At 30.9% G+C, this 19,463-nt stretch overlaps 5 protein-coding genes across 7 annotated transcripts; 1 reads left to right on the top strand and 4 right to left on the bottom strand.

Annotated features, from left to right (window-relative positions):
- Positions 1–1,067: 1,067 nt before the first annotated feature.
- On the bottom strand, positions 1,068–5,117 carry LOC113862023 (phosphomannomutase). 2 transcript variants are annotated; one of them, XM_027495176.1, is made up of 12 exons: positions 4,936–5,117; positions 4,466–4,560; positions 4,183–4,227; positions 3,970–4,036; positions 3,447–3,523; positions 3,035–3,070; positions 2,694–2,749; positions 2,510–2,609; positions 2,314–2,409; positions 2,131–2,220; positions 1,529–1,580; positions 1,068–1,284 (listed from the first exon to the last, which is right to left on the bottom strand). In XM_027495176.1, exons 2-12 carry the CDS (start codon positions 4,532–4,534, stop codon positions 1,229–1,231), a joined length of 744 nt encoding a protein of 247 aa, XP_027350977.1. In that variant the 5' UTR covers positions 4,535–4,560; positions 4,936–5,117; the 3' UTR covers positions 1,068–1,228. The 2 variants fall into 2 exon arrangements, with proteins under 2 accessions (XP_027350977.1, XP_027350978.1); XM_027495177.1 differs by lacking the exon at positions 4,936–5,117 and adding an exon at positions 4,810–4,831.
- Positions 5,118–6,639: 1,522 nt separating this feature from the next.
- On the bottom strand, positions 6,640–9,609 carry LOC113860631 ((+)-neomenthol dehydrogenase-like). The gene is made up of 5 exons (XM_027493076.1): positions 9,391–9,609; positions 9,012–9,258; positions 8,361–8,429; positions 7,561–7,740; positions 6,640–7,368 (listed from the first exon to the last, which is right to left on the bottom strand). Exons 1-5 carry the CDS (start codon positions 9,408–9,410, stop codon positions 6,991–6,993), a joined length of 894 nt encoding a protein of 297 aa, XP_027348877.1. The 5' UTR covers positions 9,411–9,609; the 3' UTR covers positions 6,640–6,990.
- A 1,207-nt stretch (positions 9,610–10,816) lies between these two features.
- Positions 10,817–12,590, bottom strand: LOC113862477 ((+)-neomenthol dehydrogenase-like). The gene is made up of 5 exons (XM_027495562.1): positions 12,512–12,590; positions 12,097–12,362; positions 11,819–11,878; positions 11,438–11,617; positions 10,817–11,194 (listed from the first exon to the last, which is right to left on the bottom strand). The coding sequence occupies exons 1-5, from the start codon at positions 12,588–12,590 to the stop codon at positions 10,817–10,819; spliced, it is 963 nt and encodes a 320-aa protein (XP_027351363.1).
- A 1,586-nt stretch (positions 12,591–14,176) lies between these two features.
- Positions 14,177–16,001, top strand: LOC113860633 (sm-like protein LSM6A). The gene is made up of 4 exons (XM_027493078.1): positions 14,177–14,344; positions 14,715–14,850; positions 15,642–15,755; positions 15,842–16,001. Exons 2-4 carry the CDS (start codon positions 14,736–14,738, stop codon positions 15,886–15,888), a joined length of 276 nt encoding a protein of 91 aa, XP_027348879.1. The 5' UTR covers positions 14,177–14,344; positions 14,715–14,735; the 3' UTR covers positions 15,889–16,001.
- A 1,037-nt stretch (positions 16,002–17,038) lies between these two features.
- Positions 17,039–19,463, bottom strand: LOC113860630 ((+)-neomenthol dehydrogenase-like). Of its 2 annotated transcripts, none has more exons than XM_027493074.1 (5): positions 19,324–19,463; positions 18,925–19,171; positions 18,073–18,114; positions 17,809–17,982; positions 17,039–17,707 (listed from the first exon to the last, which is right to left on the bottom strand). In XM_027493074.1, exons 1-5 carry the CDS (start codon positions 19,395–19,397, stop codon positions 17,330–17,332), a joined length of 915 nt encoding a protein of 304 aa, XP_027348875.1. In that variant the 5' UTR covers positions 19,398–19,463; the 3' UTR covers positions 17,039–17,329. The 2 variants fall into 2 exon arrangements, with proteins under 2 accessions (XP_027348875.1, XP_027348876.1); XM_027493075.1 differs by having other exon boundaries at positions 17,151–17,707; positions 18,925–19,196; positions 19,324–19,417.

The raw sequence follows: 19,463 nt of genomic DNA, 5'->3' as shown, positions 1-19,463 counted from the left end.
TTGAAAGGGAAAGGAGTTAATATTTATCCTTAAATAATAATTTATATTGATCATTTATTTTAATGATCAAAATTTTGAAATTGACACCAAATATTTTGAATATTTCAAGATTTTTAACTAATTTTATAATTTTAAATCAAATAAGTCGTATTTAATCGATAAATTTAACTAAGGTTATAGTTAAAATTGCAAATAAAAAATTGAAATAACTAGTTATAGTTGTATTTTATACATATGTTTACAAAGTACTTTCTTAAGTTTGAATAAAAAATAAGATAAATCAGAAATTTTTTGAAAAGATACAATTAAAAATTTAAAAAATTTTCAAATCAAATTACAAATGAATAAGATATAGTGATATAATAAAAAAATAATAATTCATCATTTATGATATCTAAAGATTTCAAATCAACTTATTTATTAAATAATTTCAAATAAACTGATTTATTGAACAACTCATGAAATTGAGTAAAATTACATTAAAGTCACGTTTAATCTTTAGGCATACTCGAGTACGTTAAAGTCAGGTGCAAGTAAAGGTTACGGGGGTTTAGCATATAGTTTGATTTAATATAATAATGACTCAAATTACTGTAATTTGATTGGTTCTCCTTTTGGTTTGTCACATTTTCTAAATTTGCAAGTTTGTATAAGTTTAGAACTAATTTCTATTTGCCTGAAATCCAATATAACATTTTTGGGTTTTATTTTTATGACTTAAATTATGGTTAGACATACATGAAACTTAGAGCTATCCACGAATATATTCAGCCTAAATGGGTCTCAAAATCGTTAAAGGCAACCTACTACTATTGAGTCTACGTTGGAGTTTTTAAAACACATGCAAGTGCTTTTTATAAGAACCAGCTACTTATTGAATGACTATCCCTCATTATTGTTTTGACATGCTTGAACGAGAGTTTGCTTTTAGCTTCTAGCTTCTCTAGCTTGATTATTTACCAACCCACTTCCTACTTCCCCACTCTTCCATGAAAATGCTCGGTGGCAAGATCGTGGAGTAGACCGTGTATTTTAGCAGTCTCGAATTATCGACATGATATCAAATATAACCGAAAATGAAAAGCTTATTATTAAATCCAAAATGTAAAGTGCTCATAAAAATACAAAATGGTATAATGTTTGCAGCCTGTGGTCTTCTGTAAAACATGTATTTGAGTGAGTAACTTCCTCTGTAGTTCTCAGTAACATTATGTTGTCGCATGATTTTTTAATTTACTAGGAACAGAGATTTACACTGCTTCATCGTATCTTCAGGGCTTGTAACTGGGAGAAAAACAATACAAATAAGGATTACACTAAACCTTTTGGTTCTTAATTTTAGCTCGTTTGTTTAAGAAAAAGTGGTTTTAAATGTGTAAAAAAGATTTTATATATATATATATAGAGAGAGAGATTTTATAAAAAGCTGCTCTTATTAGATTCCTTAAAATATTAAAAGCAAGAGATTTTTAGGATTCTGAAGTTGTATTTAAATATCAACTAAATAATCAAAACTTGAGAAGCTAACCTGTGTGCCCGATAGTCCTTTCAGATTCATAGATTTCATGGTCATTTCCACCCTGCTCCACAAAAATAAAGATTCAAAATATAATATGAAATTAATCAATCCTGCCCGTAACCCAAACAAGGCTTAATTATGGAAGGTAGAAACCTAGCTGTGGAAGCCACAAAAAAAACAATGAAAATGAAATCTAAAAAGCATTTCATTTTGAACAACAATTTGAAAGGTTCAAAATGCGGAAAAAGGATTCATGTAATCATGCAGTGTCTATAAAACTCAATCAAATTTCCAATAGCTGGTTACAACTTTTGCCTCAACTCACTTTTTCATGAAATGATCATATGTTGCATTGGTTAATCAAGGACAAAAGGATTGCTAACAAATGAAAACTAAAGTGTAGGTTTGGTTTAACTTATTTTGAAGAAATAATTGCTTATATCTTTCAGTTTCCTAATAAAGCTTTTAAAAATTAAGCAATTACTTATCTAAAATGACGCTGAATGAATAGAATGCAAAATGAGCTAGCATACATATGCAGGGACGTAGAAAATATAAGATGCTGATTTGATACTTCAGATATGTATTTCATAATAAGCTAATGAACTAACCTTGTAAGTTTTATCACCAAAGAAATGGATTTCATTGAAACCATCAAGGTATCTCAGGCAGTATGTTTTGTCCCAACCTTGAGGGAAAACCTATAGTGTACATTCAAATTAAAACCTGTTGCTGTTGCTCTGTCACGATAAAAAATAAAGTCACCAAATCATATCGTGAAGATCATCACTTACATCAAAGCTTATCTGCCCTCCAATGGAAAACGTCAAGTTAAGATGAGCAAACTTCTCACGAAGTACAGAAACCATTTTTGGGCGTATATTGTGAACCTGAAAATTTAAATTGCAAAATTTTAGGATAAAATTGTACCCCCTACATTTCAATATGGAAAGTGGAAATTCTAGTGAATATATAAAAACTAAAATACACCTTGTCATACTTCTCAAATTCATCTCTTTCTTCTTGGCTACAGTTTCTCCCAATTGGTGACACATTCAACATCCCACTACGAAACTCTAAAAATGTCCCCCTAAAAATAATTATATCAATTTGGAGTCAACAGTTTACTACAACAAACTCAAAAAAATTATATTAACCTCTGAATCTCACTAACCTCTTAATAGGGATATCCAAGTCAGCAATATAATGAAGTGTAAAATTAATGAATTCCTGCAAAATATCCCCCATTCTGTCATTACTAACAAGATTTTTTAATATTTTATGCCTTCTTTACATACTCACAACTATATTGAATTTCACAATTAGTGCAAAAAAGTATAATATCCTTTCATTCCCATGTCTTCTAAGCTTACTCATAACGAACTCACGGATCAACTTGTTTTTCCAAGTCATTTTTTCAGGTTATGTATGCCTAGCATGCCACAGGATAAGTGTTTGTAACAACCCAAAGCATATGTTTTGGATGGCTTGTTTGGAATGGAAATAAGGCCTTACCTTGAGCTTTTCTTCCCCAAGGAATGACTTCAAGCTCTGAAAAAGGGTGTAATTCACAAATTGTCATGAGCGTTTTCGGAAAAAGTTTACATTCCTAAATAAGAAAACATGTTTATCTGTGTGTTGGGGTGAGGGGGAGAGGGGGGGGGGGAGAAGTAGGAATCATAAACAAAAATTTTACCAGCTCAAATTTAAATTCTATACATGTTAATAGCTATAATTTCGTATAGATATTTTACAAAATATGGGGCCTTAAATTTTGTTTATAATGCCAGCTTTGCTTGCAAGTCACAACATAGAGCCACTAGTAGTGTTCTGTTAAATAACAAAGGATTGGCACAAATCTATTAGTTTATACATCCCTGGTCATGGCAATTAGCTTCTTTCATGGATTGAGGTTTATGTAGTGTACCTGAGTTCCCATGAGCTTTCCTTCCTTATGAGCCACAAGACCATTCTCCGAAAATACAAAATCATAATCATTGGTAACTGTGACAGACAAATAGGGACATTGAAAAGATAAATCCTTCTATTCCTTTCTTTGTTTCCTTCTTTCATGTTAATAGTTTGTCATGAACCAAGAATTCCAAAAGCTTATACTATTAAGTGAAGATACATGAATATTTTTATATTATATCTCTAACATAGCTCATCTAAGATGAATGCTTTTTACAAGTAGGAGAAAGGAAGAAGAAAGTAGATAATGTAAAACAAAACTGTGTAACAATGATTATCAGCTCATATAAGCAGACATAGTTCCAAGCTTAGCCAATTTTGGAGACCAGAATGCAACAAACAAGGATAAGAATAAGATTAGAATACATATGATGGAACTAATTAATGAAAAGAAACACTGAAATCAGTTTTTTCAAAGTGGCTTCCTATATGTTTTTAACATTACAGCATCAGAAACCAAAGAACAACTTATAGCTAACCTGTATTGCCAAGTTGCTCTGATATCTTTGTCAGGTCAGAACCCCCAACAACTCCAACTGTTACAACCTGTACCCAGAGAACACAAGATTCAACCGAAAAAAAGAAAAACAAAAGAACGCCAGAACCAGTTTATGCGTGGTGGAGTAGATGGAGAAAGAAAACACCAAGAAACAAAATACTCGTATTGTTCAAAAAAATTCCAAATCGCATACCTTGCGTAATTCTTGCATAAACGCCAACATCTCTGCAGTAGCAACCTTGCATTTGAATAGGAAACAATAAATAGAGTTGATTTGAACTAAACTAAACTAACAAACAGAAAAAATAAATCCATATTTTCTACAAATTATGAATAACCTCAGGTGGTAAACAAAAAACAGATCTGTCTTAGGACCATTTCAAACTGCAGGATGGATATATTTTGCAGCTATGATTGTAACAAAATAACTACACACATGATCATGGAATGTCATTAGCTCTACAACAAACAGATACCTTCCTGGGTGCTGTAAGAGTCCCATCAACATCAAACAAAGCAATTAAACCAGGTTTCCGGGCAGCCATTATAGCTTACTGTAATGCACAAAAACCTGCAAAATTTTGAACCATTTCATCAAATTTTAAAGCAAATACAACTTCAAACTTGCAAATAATCTCTATTTCTTCAATGACAACAATTCCCAAAAGGCACATCAAATTACAGAACAAGTCCACACTTTATCAAAGAAATAATAACAACAATAATAAAATTAAAAATTCAAACTTCAATGAGTTCAACTTCTGTAACAAATAACAATAAACATCATCCAAATTTTTATGACACTCTTCAGCAAGTATACCATCCAAATTGTTTTTCGCAATGCTTTTTCATCAAATACACAATAAAATTGGAAAAAAAAAAGGTGAAATTTTTGTAAGTGGAACTGATGCAACCGCAGAAGAAGAATGGAAAGGTGGAAACTTGCCTGGGAGGGGAGTATGTAAGTGTAAGCAGATCTTCAATGGGGTATATATGAATGGGTTGGTTGAGATCTGAGAGGCAAAAGGACAAAGGAAGAAGCTCTGTGTGGGACCCAACAAGTTGAAGAAACATGTGCTGCGTACCATACAAAGTTGCTAAAGTTCTGAACGTTAAACTACAAATTCATCAATCACAAGTCGCTGCTGTTTACCTTTCTTTCATTAATTTGTGCGTTACTACTCAGTAGTTAATAATAAGATTAGGGTTGATTTTCATTTTTCAGAGATATAAAAATATTATTTTTTAAATAAATTTTTTATTATTTTTAAATGTTCAAAATAAATGCCAATATTTAAGAATTGGTATTAAATATTTTAATTTTTTTTATTGATATCATGAATTATACCTCAGTTTTTTGTTGCTAAAAAACCTTGATTTGCAAATTGAAATGGGTTGTGGAAAAAGTATACAATTGAAAACTTGATAAGTTAGAAAAGTCTAACTCAAAATTTTACATTTGATGCAGAGAAGGAATCGTTATTTTTTATTTGTACAAGTTACAAAATTTATATTCGTAAGAAAAATCAAAGGCTAAAGATTTTAAAATTATAACTAAAAGTTTAAGAATTTTTTTAATAACCATTGAGAATGGGAAATAAAAAACAAAAGAGGAAAGAGTTTGCTTAATCAAATGGCGAAGTTACGTGCGTTAGGCCAAAAGAAAATATGGAGGGATCACGCGAGTAATCAACAGTTACATTTGCACCAAAGTGTTGGATGCAACTTCTCAGCAACTTCACTGCTCTGTCTTAGTTCACACTATGCCATTTTCATAACGGAAAAAGGTTCTTATAACAAAAAATTGTAGAAAAATGATTAATAAATTTAACTTAATAAAAAAATAATTTGTTTTGGGTTAAATTCAATTTTTAAAATAATATAAAGATATTTTTATATTTTTATTTATTTCTTTTTATCCTCATTTTTATATATCCAATTCTTTCACTTCTATCTCTCTTATTTATATTTATCCAAAAAAATAAACATATCTTTTTCATTATATTTTTACTCCATTTGTTACTTATATTCTTTTCTCCTATTTTTTTTTTTCCACTCTATTTCACTTATGCCTCCAAACAAAAAGTTAGGGAGATAACATAATCAAAGACAAAAAATGGAATATAATAGAGATGGACAGACTATATAGGTGTTTAAAATGTTAAACTTCATAAATGTATAAATAAAATTGGAATTCTCATATTTATCTGTATAATACAAACAAATATTATATCCTATAAATTAACTAAATTATCATAAATACATTGATTTTACAGTTAGATATTCTAATTAAAAGAAAATTACAGTTACAAAATTGCAGTTACATAATCGTATAGATTTTTCTGACTTTTAATGTCCAGCTGTCTTATGCTATCAATTTGCTAATTTTATTCACCAGCTAATTTGTCAATCAATGCTAGTTTTAATGACCAGCAATATTTGGAACTAAAATCGTGGGACTTGATTCCTGTTAAAAGAAAAAGGCTTAGAAGGGCCATCATTTGGTTAAAATGTTAGCTGGCATTACATGATGTTCAGTTCCTTCACAATGGTAAGAGGGTAGAGCCATAAATAGCCATGGCATAGCAATTTGTTAAAGAAAGAGAAGTACTAACATACCAGCTTTATAAATTAGTAATCATACAGATAGGTAAGCAATATTATCTTATATATGAGATATCTCTTTTAAGTCTTTCATAGACTGATTCAGCATTTCACCCACTTATTCCTCTCTAACACACTATATTTACTTAGCACTACTCCATCCCAATCTATTATCTATTTCTTTCAAAGAGTTAACATTGTATCTTAAATAAGATTTCTCAAAATGATAACAACAATAACTGTGTAGCTCACAACTATTAGGAACACATTGAATGTTTATATAATATTTGCAATTCACTATAGTGTCTCACTTATTGTACAAGGTTCAGATTTCTTAGATGCCCTAACATGAACATAGTTTATTATTTATTCTCTTAAGTACTCAACAGACTTTGGATCAAAATGGAGCCACTTCACTTCGAAAAAAGAAGAGACCAGAAGGACCTCCATCAGGTAGCAGAGCCAACCTTACAACACTTTCAGCACCTTCATCAACACTAATATAGCCATTGTTGTAGTTGAGATCTGTTTTCACAAAGCCAGGGCAAACAGCATTAATGCAGAAAGATGGGTACTTTTTGGCAAGAATCCTTGTGTATGCACTCAAAGCAGCTTTTGAAACTGCATATGCAGATAAAAAAGAAGGCCACCCTTTGCTTTCTAATAAACCCTCTTTAAAATCTTTTAGAAATTGATTCAAAACCTCATCCACCTTTTCTTCTGTTAGGCTTTCAACATCACTTAGGGCTCCTCTAGCCCATTCATTTGGTATTTCCTGCATCAGCATGAGCAATAATATCAAATACATTATACTAATTCAAGAATTAATACATATTGTAGACAATGTAAAAACAAAAGATTTTATTTTTCTATATAAACTGTTCATTACTTCAAAAGCATCTGTCCAAAGCTTGATTGTGATTCAAAACAAAGTAATAAGTATATGAACATTAATCACATCGCATACCTCTAACTTCCCCATGGAGGAGGAAACATTAACAATCCTTGGCGAGTCTGACAATTCTAGAAGAGGAATAAGTGCTTCACACGTTCCTTTGGCACCATAGTAGTTTGCTCTAATGCCTGCTTCTGCAGATTCATAGTTTTGAGTTATAGCTTTTCTCCATTCAGCATTGGCAATTGGTACCTGAAATAAAAAATAAGAAAGTTAACCTCTGTTTACTTAATCTAAATAAGTGCAAACATCTTCCAATACAACAAAATCCAATGCTCTTCACAAATAATATGTCCTTTACAATAACAAAGATTAAAAAAATTTGAATATAATAAAAATGTTCATCTAATTATTACTTAGGGTTTTTCAAGGATACCTGTCGCACAAAGTCTATGAAACGAATGTGGATAATAGAACTTGTACAAGACTTAACTCAAAAATGGATGAGAATATCACTGACCAAAGGAAAAGAAGTGGGTATATGCTGTACACAAGAAGCTAATGTCGGGTTCTGCACATTATTAATTTATTATAATTAACAGCGCCACAATTTAAACTCTTAATTTATAACTCTTGACTTTAAGAGGACCAAATTGAATACCCTAATGCTAAAATCTGTATCCTTTTCTTAAGCCTATGCAAACTAAAAAGCTGTAGATAATACATTCCATGAAGTTATCCCCAAATTACAGCATGTATGTCCTAAGCCTACAATCAAAATCAATTGAAATTAATGTTTTATAGTGAAAAATGCCTTTACTTTTAGCTTTCAGGTAAGAAGATGAAGGAAATATATGGTTTAGAAAATATACCCCAGCAGCAACTAAAGCTGAAAAGGCTTCACCATCTACATCTGCTCCATGAATTCCAGCATTATTCACCTAAACAAAATACAAACGTTTCTCACCATTCATTCCAATATCCAAAGAGGCATGTTTGGTAACAGGAATCACAATGAATTATCAAAGAGAACTCACAGCAGACTAACAGTAAAATCCAACTGCTGCTAAGAGTTGGTACCAGACAAAATTAAATGACAAGTCACAAGTGCAAGCAAACTAATAATGTCAATATGAAAATGGATGAAAGACACTGAACTTCCACAAACAGGATTTGGATTCTCATCTGTTCTAAACAACATAAATGGTCCTATTGGGTATAAAATGACACAATTTTTGTCATGCAAGGACACACCATGGTTAGTTAAAAGGTCTACCAGTTATATTAGAAAAAAATTGTATAGCAAATTCTGAAATTGTTAACTTCATTTCATCCTCTGCACCAACTCACTTTCGAGGAGTTGCAAATCCCTCCTTCACAATACCAGCTTAGTTCATATAATAATCCTTATTTTGTGATAGTGAATGCAGGATAACATATCTGTGCTCCTGGTGCTTTGCTGGTATCAACGAGGAAAGGGAAGTAGAAACATTAAATAATAAGAAGCTAAAGCTTAATCATACCAAGATATCAAGTTTTCCAAACTGGGTTTTGATGAAATTCGCAAGCGATTCAATGCTTTTAGGGTCAGTCACATCAAGCTGATGAAAAACCACATGGTCAGAAAGACCAGATTCTTTCAATTTTTCAACAGCTTCAAGACCCCTTTTCTCATCCCTTGCTGTTAGCACCACTGTTATCCCCTTAGAAGCCAATTGCTTGCATATCTCAAATCCAATCCCTTTGTTTGCACCAGTGACAACTGCAAGCCTGTAACATCAACTGAACAGTTATGAAAAAGAATCATTTAAATTTAAAAGCTTTTTGGTGTAAATTTCAGATACTGTTGTTGATTAAAATTTATGGACCACATGTGATTACGATATTTGAAGAAACAAGTACCTTTTTGTTGCTGCTGCCATTCCTTATCCTAGTATAGAAACTATATAAGCTTTTAGATATCAGCCACCTGTTTTAAGAATTCAGGTCACTAGCATTTCAGTAAATTTACACAGATATAGCCTTTCAAAAATGGCAACGGTGAAATTTTGACTTCTTCCTGTTCATCAACGTCATCTCCCATCAAGAACTTGTCGTATATTGCAGATGAAAAAACGTTTCAACGTCTAATCCATGGCGAGATTTTTTTTTAATACATGACACGTGACAAAAAAAAATTCAGATAAAATATTTATTTTAATATATTAATATGATAGTAGAGGATGTTTAATTTATTAAAGTTGATATTAATTAATTCATTAGACTAACATATATTATTGTATAATTAACGTAAATATTTTTAATTAAAAATTTAATATTCTTCAATTATTTAATATATTTGATAAAGGAGTTACAATATTAATATGTTTATATTTTATTAGACGATGTTTAATTTAGTATATTTTATATTATGTATATACCATTTTAATGAAATTGATTAACATGTAATAAAGGTAAATTTTGTTAATGTAAAATTAAATATTTTTATTTTAAAAGATTTAACTCTTTTACAATAAATAAGTGTGTAAAGAAAGAAAATAATAAAAATATTTTCACTATTTATTTTAATTATAATTTTTTAATAATAAAATTAATTTTATTAAAAATTAAACTTGTTAGAAAATAAAGTCAACTTATTATTAACAATGTTATTATTATAAAGAAAAATAAATTTAAATTGAACTTTTCTTCATTATAAAATAGAAAAATTATTCTTCGACTATTCATATTTATCACAACAATGATATTTTAATTAAGCAATTTATTTTAGTTGCCAACAAATTCAAAATCTATAAAAAAATATATTTTTACTTTTTCACTTTGCACATCTCACTGTAGAAGAACTAAATTTCAAACCTCATTTATTCCTCAACTAATTTTATATGTGATTCTCTTAATGATACTTTAATAATGACGATAATAACAATAATTCGTGATCAAAATATGTCTCTTCATCAAGTGGTAACCATTACGTTGCATGGCCAACCTCACAGCAATTGCAGCTCCTTCATAGCGTTAGATGGCTACTAGGAATCAAGTTGTTCTTGATTCATTCCATTTTCTGGAGTATATTGTAATGTGCTGCGACTTCCACTAAATGTTTAAAATTTGAACTTCGAGGAAAGTTGTGTCCTAAAAATGACAACGAAAATGCCAAAAGACACATAAAAGTTGTATTCCTCACACATAAGCTAAAACTTGCTAGAAGAAACACAGCCTACATAAATTTGTTGTGAAAAATAGCCTTAAAATATACATCTTAGAGAGAATTGAATATTTTCATGACTATGCTTATTTTAGCTACACTACACAAGTGAATACTCAATGATCAAAAGGGTATCACTTTACCCTGATGAAAGAAACAACCAGAAGGACCACTATTCGGCAACAATGCCAACATCACAGGAGTTTCACAACCCTCATCAATGCTTAAGTTTCCAGTGTTGTTGTTCATATCAGTTTTGACAAAACCAGGGCACACAGAGTTTATGAGAAAATGAGGGTATTTCTTGGCCATTATCCTTGTGTAAGCATTCAAACCTGCTTTTGACATTGTATAAGCAGAAGCAAAAGCTGGCCAACCTTTGATTTCCAATGATCCCTCTTTAAAATCTTTCTGAAACTCTTTAAGCACCTCATCAATCTTTTCGCTTGTAAGGTTTTCAGTGTCACTGAACATTGTTCTAGCCCACTCGTTTGATATATTCTGAAAGAGTCAAAGAATAAAAATAAATAAATCACGCTGTTTTTATTTTGCTTAAGTGAGTTTTTCATCTTTTTTTTTTCTTATTTCACTTAAGTGAATTTTTTTTATTTAAACAAAAATGTATTACAAACAGTTTTTTAGTTAAAACTGATAAGGATTTGTATCCCAATTTATTAATTATAGTATAAGAAAACAACAATAAATTTATTTTCTGTAAAAGAGCTATAACCTAAATTAATATACCTTCAAGAACCCTGCTCTAGAGGAAATATTGACAATTCTTGGAGAAGTAGATAGTTGGAGAAGGGGAACAAGAGCTTCAGTAACCCTTTCTACGCCATAGAAATTTGTTTCCACACATTTTTCAGCTAACTCATAAGTTTGATACCCTACTTCACTCCATTCAATTTGTTCACCTTTTCTCTGTAAGAAATATGATGCTAAATACTAGTTAGTCCTTCATGATATATTATATGAAGAGCTTCTAAATAGATGAATATGGAATTGTGCATAGCTTTATAACAAGGAAATGAACTAATAAATTATTGACTTTGGCATTCTATAGCTTGATGCACAATAGAAGATTAATTTTAAAAAAATAATTAGAAAAAGAAGCAAACAAACCTTTCTAAGTAAAGGATCACCATCTAATAATTTGCCCCCAGTAACAGCCGCATTATTCACCTGCATCAATATGAAATTGGTGAAATTTTCCCTAATTTTGTCCTATAGCCTGGATAGCCACGTCCCTTCATATCTAATTTCAACATTTCTTGTAGCTAGGTAGAAAAAAAGGTAATAATTGTAGCTCATACGGAAAATTTATCAATAATCACAGCAAAAATTTGTAAGGTGGGAAGAGTTTGATTATGATATTCTAAGAGTGTAATTATCATTGATACCAAGATATCAAGTTTCCCAAATTGGGTTTTGATGAAATCAACCAAGTTGGCAACACTAGCAGGATCATCCACATCAAGCTGATGAAAAACCACAAGGTCTGAGAGACCAAACTCTTTCAGTCTTTCAACAGCTTCCAAGCCCCTCTTCTCATTTCTAGCTGTTAGCAGCACCACAATCCCACTTGAAGCCAACTTCTTACATATCCCAAATCCAATCCCCTTATTTGCTCCTGTCACAACACCATACCTGAAAGATAATTCACAAACTCATCAACTCTGGTTGAAAAACCTGTTAAGATTCAGTTTGGATAAACATTGTATAGAAAGGAAAATGAACCTTTTTGCTTCTTCCACCATTATGCAGCACCTAGAAATAGAAATATATGTTAAGGTATCAAGATCTATTACTACTTACCAACCTGTCCCTTTAATATAATAGCATCACAATGAGGAACATTCGTATTTATAAGGAACGGTTTAACTTTGACCTTCATTGTTTGTCCAAAATATAAAATTAAGAAATATATGAAACAATTGGATATTTGTTAATTACTATGTCCTATTTTTTTAAACTGCATAACTGGAGTCAAATTTCCGTCTTAATTAATCATAAATAAGGAAAGGTTGAAATATTTATAATAAAAATCACAATAAACAGAAAATTAATTAACTATGAATACTGTCAAGTTTATCAATTTCTTTTTGGATTTGGATATAATAGACGGCTGTTGCAACCGATTCCATCCAAAATATGCATTGAAATTTCAAATGCTGTATAATTTTACTTTATTGTCGTGTTTGGATAGAAATTTTTAAAACTTTTTAAAAAATATAAAATAAATAATGAGAAAATATTTTTAAAGTAAGAGTTAAGAATGATATAAGTTGTAAATGATTAATATAAAAATTTAAGTATAATAAAAATATTTTTTAATTCTCTTTAAAGATGAATTATTTTAAATTCTTTTTATTTGACATAAAAAGTATTTAATTAAAATTTTAAAATATTTTTTTTGTTATTTAAATACATACTATTTCTTATATTCATATCCCATATTTAATACCTTTTACATATTGAATAGGAACTTAAAAACATGCCATGCGTGAAAATTATTAGAAGATAGAGGTCCAACTCGCAAGGTAAAAAATAACATTACTTTTTATATCACTTTTCTCTATTCACAGGTTATTGTGATTTTAAAACTTAATTTTTAAAAGTGTATTTAATAATTTTTAAACATGATTTAAATGAATATCTAATGACGTGCCAATGGAGTAGGCACAAGATGGTAAAAGAAAAAAGTTAGGTAAATGATAACAAAATGTTAGTTGATTAAAAAATAGAAATGTGTTGTTTTAAAACATGAAAATACATTCACCCTTATATATATATATATATATATTTTTAATACATTTTAATATAATTTTTAATAAAAAACATACTACATTAATTTCTTAATACCTAAAAGACAATGGTTAATCAAATTCAAAAGAATAGTATTTAAAGAATAAGTTATTTTCAGCAAGATAATAATAGAATCATAGTTCATTTTTATCATTATTTAACATGCTATATGAATAATCTTTAACAGTCAATTTATAGTTCAAGGGTGCGTTTGAATAGCTTTTTATTTACGATTTATTTAATAATTTTTAAATAATACTTATATTATAAATTTAATAATAAAAATTATTAAAATAAATTAAAAATAATTTACTTTGATAAACTATTTTATATAAGTTGTTGATAAATTCTTCTAAATAAATCTTAAATATTTTTATAAAAGGAAGGAGAGGATAAAAATTGGAAAAGAAAATAGAAAGATAATTTTTACATGTAAAAGAATTTGAATATCCGTTGTCATGTATCTTTCGTATCTATTTAGCTTATTATTAAACTATCAACTTTTTATACAATAAAAATTTATTAAGTTGTTATCTAAATGTTCTCATGTGTGCTTCTTTTTTTTATCTTTTATTTAATTTTTATTTAACCCGTATTTTAAAAATATATTCAAAATAAATAAAAAAACTATTTTAGAGGTAAAAGCAAAATTTTGATTTTCAAAACCCCTATACGACTCGCAGAGACCATCGTTTGAGCCTCAACCTTCTTCTCTCCTTGCAGACTCACACACCTCACTCTTCTCCCTTTTCCGATTTCGCTATTTTGAAACCCTAGATTGCTTCTTCCTTTCGCGCAAAGGGAACACCGCACTCTCATTTCACGAAGAGGCCTATCTTGCAGGTACTTTTATGCTCAAACACACACTAATTCATTCAATTCTTGTTTTTTAGTGGATTCTTGATTTCACGATAGTCCTTTTTATACTAATTAACTTCGAAAGAAACTGACGTGTTCTTGGAAACAATATTAGGTATGGTGCATGAAAAACCTAGCTATGCAAAATCGCTGTACTATGGTTAATTAATTAATAAATGGTTTAACTGGCTCCAATGCTTGAGAGAACAAGTAACTCACTCCCACTAGGTGTTTGTAAAAATGCTACAATAAAGAAATTTTAATGATTGAGTATTTGTGGGTTACCACAATTTGTTGACTTACCGGGGATTCGGCGTGTTTGGTTGACGCAAGTTATTTTGTTGTTTCTTGGAAGGTGTTTTGGAGTTGAAATAAAATGAGTGGAACAGAGAAAGGAGGATCTGGAACCACCAAGACCCCTGCTGATTTCCTCAAATCCATTCGTGGGAGGCCAGTTGTTGTCAAGCTCAATTCTGGTGTTGATTACCGAGGTTGGGTTCCTTTCTTTATATGCCACTTTTCCTTCCTGGCTAGATGTTTTTGCTGAATGCTATTAATGCTGGTGTATTTCATGTTTGGTTTGTTTTTCTGTTACATTTATGCAGCGGGTTTGGTGGCTTTGGGATTGTATGCTTGTAGAAGCTCTATAGCTGAAGTTTCTTTAAAAATTTCAGTTACTTGACGGGTTTGTCTGGTGTGATGAATATATGTCAATGTTTTGTCTACATTTTCCTGTCAATCATTTGATGGCTTTTTCTGCTTTGTCAAAGGCAAACCTGGTTTGGTTGATAAGGTTGATAAAAAGTTGTTTAATCTACTAGTGATTAGTGTTGGATTTTTTTTTTTTTCAAACATTGGTTGAAGAGAAAGAAGAGAGAAAAGTTTACTTTAAGAAACAAAAATGTCATTTTTTTCCTCCCAATTTAAATTTCAATAGTTTCTTTCTTCACTCGTTTTCATTCTTCTCATCCGAAGAGAAAACCGTAAATTGGTCCTCTAAAGTTACATAACTCATCACATTAATCTTCAATTTCAAAATCTACTCATTTTCACTTCTCTTTTACTTCTTTCCATCTGTTTTCTTTCCTCCCGTTTCTTCCCACATCCAAAGATTCCAAACACAGTTTATCTGTCACTAAATTGGTCCCTTAATACTTTTTTTGTCACCACTTTAGTGCTGCATGAGGAACTACATGGTGCACATGTCCGCTTCTATAACTGTGTTTGTCATGTCATTCTTCTGTGTGCACACCAACTAGTTTCACCCTTGTTAATCTCGCAGGTATCCTTGCTTGCCTAGATGGCTATATGAATATTGCAATGGAACAGACTGAGGAGTATGTCAATGGACAGCTGAAGAACAAGTATGGTGATGCATTCATTCGAGGGAATAACGGTACTGATGTTTGAAATATAATGTTCTTGATACGCAATTAGTATTTGATTACAGAAATAATTGGGAATTTCTTTTATTTGATGCAGTTCTATACATCAGTACCTCAAAGAGGACACTAGCAGAAGGGGCATAGGAAGTGTAGGAATCCAAATATTTTAGGTCTGGAAGACGCTTATGACTTTTAAATTCGTATTGAACCGCCTTTATGTTGCAACTTTTGCCTGTTATTCTGAAGCTTGCTGAGCTGTTTTGGCGAAGCGGCACAGCCAGTTTGTAAAATGCTTGTTGACATATTGTAGCCTGTTTGGAAATTCAAAATTGGAATAGAAACTGCTATCTCTTTAATGCTGTCATTGGTTTTGTTTGCATTATGCCAACTTATCACGTATTTTCTCTCCAACGAAGCAACAATAGTTTCGTGCCTCGCAACTTTCTACTCTGTTCTTACAAATCTTTTCCTACTCGTTGCAATTTTTCTCTCTTTTTTGGCAACCAAAACGCTTGAAAATCAATTTGCTAACCGTCTCTAATCTCTATTGATCTCTTGTTAATTCCGCATGTGAGAGGAGCCAGACCTCACCTTAGATCGTTCGTCTTTTCTGTTTTGGCGAAAATCTATGGCTAATTCATCAAATTGGTCCTCTGTATTTTATTTATAAACTAATTTTTTTTAAGTTCTAATATTTTAAAAATTGTAACTGAGTTCCAAAATTTATAAATCATTTGTAATTGAACCTTAAGATTAAACCAGAGGTCAACTACATAAATCACAAAATTAAATTTTAGAAATATGGTTAATGAAATTAACTCTATCTACGAATTAATTTTAACAGTTATTAAGTTTTTGAAAAATTTTAAATAATTTAAATGCCCACCAAAAAATTTAATCTTTAATCCCTAAACTAAAAAATTTTCAAATATATTTCTATACTTTAAAAATTGTAGTTGAAATCAACACTATGTTTCTCTATTGATGGAACCTTATTCTAGATATCTAATTACAAATAATCTATTAGTTTAAAAACTAAATCACGAATTTTTTATTATATTTTTTTAATAATTTACGTATTTATTGATTAGTTTAACTTAATTTTAATGTAGATTGAACTCATAAATGAGGAGGACATATTCACTAACTGAGGGTTGATTTAACCCAGCATAAATTATTTGATGAATCGTTTGACCTAAAATATTCCTCCTCGCAATATTGCTGATAAATAAGTTTGTTATTTTGTTTGATCAATTGAAATCTGAAGCCTACAAGTTATTAATATAAAAGGTCAACAAAAATAAAAATTTAATAAAAAATAAACACATACGGTAATAAATATACAAAATTAGATGTGCTAAACGTGTTAAAACATGATAGTCTAAGAAAACTTTAAAACATGGCAAATAGGAACTTTGACTATGCTGAAAAACCTGAGAAAATAAAGGTCCAACTTGCAAATATTCCTCAACAATTCACAATGACACATATAAGGGTCAAAGACCCAAAACTGTCAGCAAGAGGCACATTCTGTCATCTGCTTATTCATTTATCTGCATGATTGTAGTAATACCGCCACAATCATTTACAAGTTTGAAAGCTCCCCCCTAATAAAGAAGAGGCCAGAAGGGGAACCATCAGGTAGCAGTGCTAATCTCACAACACTAGCAGCACCTTCTTCAACAGATAAGATGCCAGTGTTTCTGTTTATGTCTGTTTTGACAAAACCAGGACACATACAATTAATGCACATATTTGGATGCTTCTTTGCAAGAATCCTTGTGTAAGAATTCAAGGCTGCTTTTGAGACCCTATAGGCACTCAAGATGGTTGGCCAGCCATTGTTTTCTAGTAAACCTTCTTTGAAGTCTTTGAGAAACTCTTTTAGTACCTCATCTATTCTCTCTTCTGTAAGATTTTCACCATCACCAAGCACCCCTTTTGCCCATCCATTTGCTATGCACTGAAAACACCACCATAACACAATGTTGCCAATGTTGAAACAATGTATCATGATATTTCAAGAGGATTGAAGTTTAAAGAAAATCTTTAGAACTCTTATACCTTTAACAGGCCTGCTTGGGAGGAAACATTAACAATCCTAGGTGAATCAGATAACTGCAGAAGGGGAAGAAATGCCTCAGCTGCTTGCTTTGCACCATAGTAGTTTGTTGTTAGGCACTGCTCAGCCATCTCATAAGTTTGAGTCACATCCTCCCACTTAAACGTTGAACCCTCCTGCATTCAAGCGAAAAAAGGTCAAAGCTCTAGTAGAGGCTTCACATGTACCAATATTCCCACACAATAGAAAAAAAAATGCACACTAACCACTTCATACGGATTGGCACCACTGATTCCTGCATTGTTCACCTAAACAAGAATTTAGAATTCTTAAAAAAGTTAAAATGATTCATTCATATGGGATAACAAAGAAACGATTTCTTATGTACCCTATACATTGTGGCATGTGTCCCCTGCTTATTATTTTTCCATTTATTACCACCAGAATAGTAAAATATGTTCAGTGTTCACACACAATCAATCTGTGTTAAACATGGTGCCTTTGGATACACTACTTAATTAAACGCTCAGTCAATTATTTATTTATTTATTTTTTGCAAGAGGGCTTGTGCCATAAATTTAATCATAAAACTTATTGGAATAAGTTGAAAACAACTCATTTTGATAAACTATACTAAGAAAATTATTAAAATAAACTAAAAAGAACTCATGTCATAAACTGCTCATAAGTTCTAAATGCCCTCAGTCTTTTGAGCATGCAGGGAAATTATTACAATTACTCTCTTTTTTCTTTTTTTTTTTCTTTTTTTCCTGTAGAGTGAAGACTAACTATAATTGATCAGCCATATGAGAAATTGTAAGGTACTTAAGAAGACAGTTAAGTACAATTGTAGGAAAACATCTTGAAATACATCACAAGAGATGCGTACCCTATACATTGTAATTGAGAATCATACAATATTTTTCATAATAATTGCCACTTTCTATTAGGGAAGTGAAGAACCTAAGTGGTGCACCATTTATATACAGGATTCATTTCCTCATATATCCTAATTACAGTTCATCAATTTGCCTTTTTAATGAAAAAAAAAAGTGAGAAACTGAAAATGAATTCCATAGTTTCTGAATTCTTAGTATCATATCATCAAGTATTCTTACCAAGATATCAAGTTTCCCAAACTGGGTCTTAACAAACTCTGCTAGTGAAGCAATACTAGCAGAGTCAGTGACATCAAGTTGATGAAAAATCACCAAGTGAGAGAGACCACACCCTTTCAATCTCTCAATGGCTTCATGGCCTCTCTTCTCATCTCTGGCTGTGAGCACCATCTTCACTCCATTTGAGGCCAACTCTTTAACAGTCTCAAATCCTATTCCTTTGTTTGCTCCAGTAACAACAGCATACCTTTGAGAACAAACCACACACAATTCTACAAATTATGCAAATATTCATTACATAGGGAAAAAAAATAAAATTGCATGTGGGATATTGGTGTCTAGGAATAGTGTGTCCCCATAAAATGAAGAAAGCATAGCCTAAAGTAGTGTAGTACTAACCTTAGTTTTGCCTCTGCCATAGATATGTTGAATCTCAATGAACATGTGAAGGAGAAAGAGAGAGATTGGATCATATGTATAAAAAAGTGAAGATGTACTGGTCTCAAAAAAATGGGTGGCAAATATAGTCTAACGGGTCT

This window comes from Abrus precatorius, unplaced genomic scaffold (assembly GCF_003935025.1).
Source record: "Abrus precatorius isolate BTA unplaced genomic scaffold, Abrus_2018 Scaffold3, whole genome shotgun sequence".
In the NCBI taxonomy this organism is placed as follows: Eukaryota; Viridiplantae; Streptophyta; class Magnoliopsida; order Fabales; family Fabaceae; genus Abrus; species Abrus precatorius.
The sequence above is the reverse complement of the archived record's forward strand: the minus strand, read 5'-3'. Positions and strand labels throughout refer to the sequence as shown.

What these genes read in the sequence shown, in the direction of transcription:
- LOC113862023 (XM_027495176.1), bottom strand. Translation starts at nt 4,534, where the DNA reads ATGGCTGCCCGGAAACCTGGTTTAATTGCTTTGTTTGATGTTGATGGG. An exon ending in GAGGGCAGATAAGCTTTGAT is followed by an intron (nt 2,221 to 2,313) that starts GTAAGTGATGAT and finishes TGTACACTATAG; the next exon opens with GTTTTCCCTCAAGGTTGGGA. An exon ending in TTGGTGATAAAACTTACAAG is followed by an intron (nt 1,581 to 2,130) that starts GTTAGTTCATTA and finishes TTTGTGGAGCAG; the next exon opens with GGTGGAAATGACCATGAAAT.
- LOC113860631 (XM_027493076.1), bottom strand. Translation starts at nt 9,410, where the DNA reads ATGGCAGCAGCAACAAAAAG. An exon ending in TTGGAAAACTTGATATCTTG is followed by an intron (nt 8,430 to 9,011) that starts GTATGATTAAGC and finishes TATTTTGTTTAG; the next exon opens with GTGAATAATGCTGGAATTCA. An exon ending in CCTCCATGGGGAAGTTAGAG is followed by an intron (nt 7,369 to 7,560) that starts GTATGCGATGTG and finishes ATGCTGATGCAG; the next exon opens with GAAATACCAAATGAATGGGC.
- LOC113862477 (XM_027495562.1), bottom strand. Translation starts at nt 12,590, where the DNA reads ATGAAGGTCAAAGTTAAACCGTTCCTTATAAATACGAATGTTCCTCAT. An exon ending in TATATTAAAGGGACAGGTTG is followed by an intron (nt 12,363 to 12,511) that starts GTAAGTAGTAAT and finishes AGAGTTGATGAG; the next exon opens with TTTGTGAATTATCTTTCAGG. An exon ending in GTGATCCTTTACTTAGAAAG is followed by an intron (nt 11,618 to 11,818) that starts GTTTGTTTGCTT and finishes TATTTCTTACAG; the next exon opens with AGAAAAGGTGAACAAATTGA.
- LOC113860633 (XM_027493078.1), top strand. Translation starts at nt 14,736, where the DNA reads ATGAGTGGAACAGAGAAAGGAGGATCTGGAACCACCAAGACCCCTGCT. An exon ending in TTCTGGTGTTGATTACCGAG is followed by an intron (nt 14,851 to 15,641) that starts GTTGGGTTCCTT and finishes TTAATCTCGCAG; the next exon opens with GTATCCTTGCTTGCCTAGAT. An exon ending in ATTCATTCGAGGGAATAACG is followed by an intron (nt 15,756 to 15,841) that starts GTACTGATGTTT and finishes TATTTGATGCAG; the next exon opens with TTCTATACATCAGTACCTCA.
- LOC113860630 (XM_027493074.1), bottom strand. Translation starts at nt 19,397, where the DNA reads ATGATCCAATCTCTCTCTTTCTCCTTCACATGTTCATTGAGATTCAAC. An exon ending in TTGGGAAACTTGATATCTTG is followed by an intron (nt 18,115 to 18,924) that starts GTAAGAATACTT and finishes ATTCTTGTTTAG; the next exon opens with GTGAACAATGCAGGAATCAG. An exon ending in CCCAAGCAGGCCTGTTAAAG is followed by an intron (nt 17,708 to 17,808) that starts GTATAAGAGTTC and finishes TGGTGTTTTCAG; the next exon opens with TGCATAGCAAATGGATGGGC.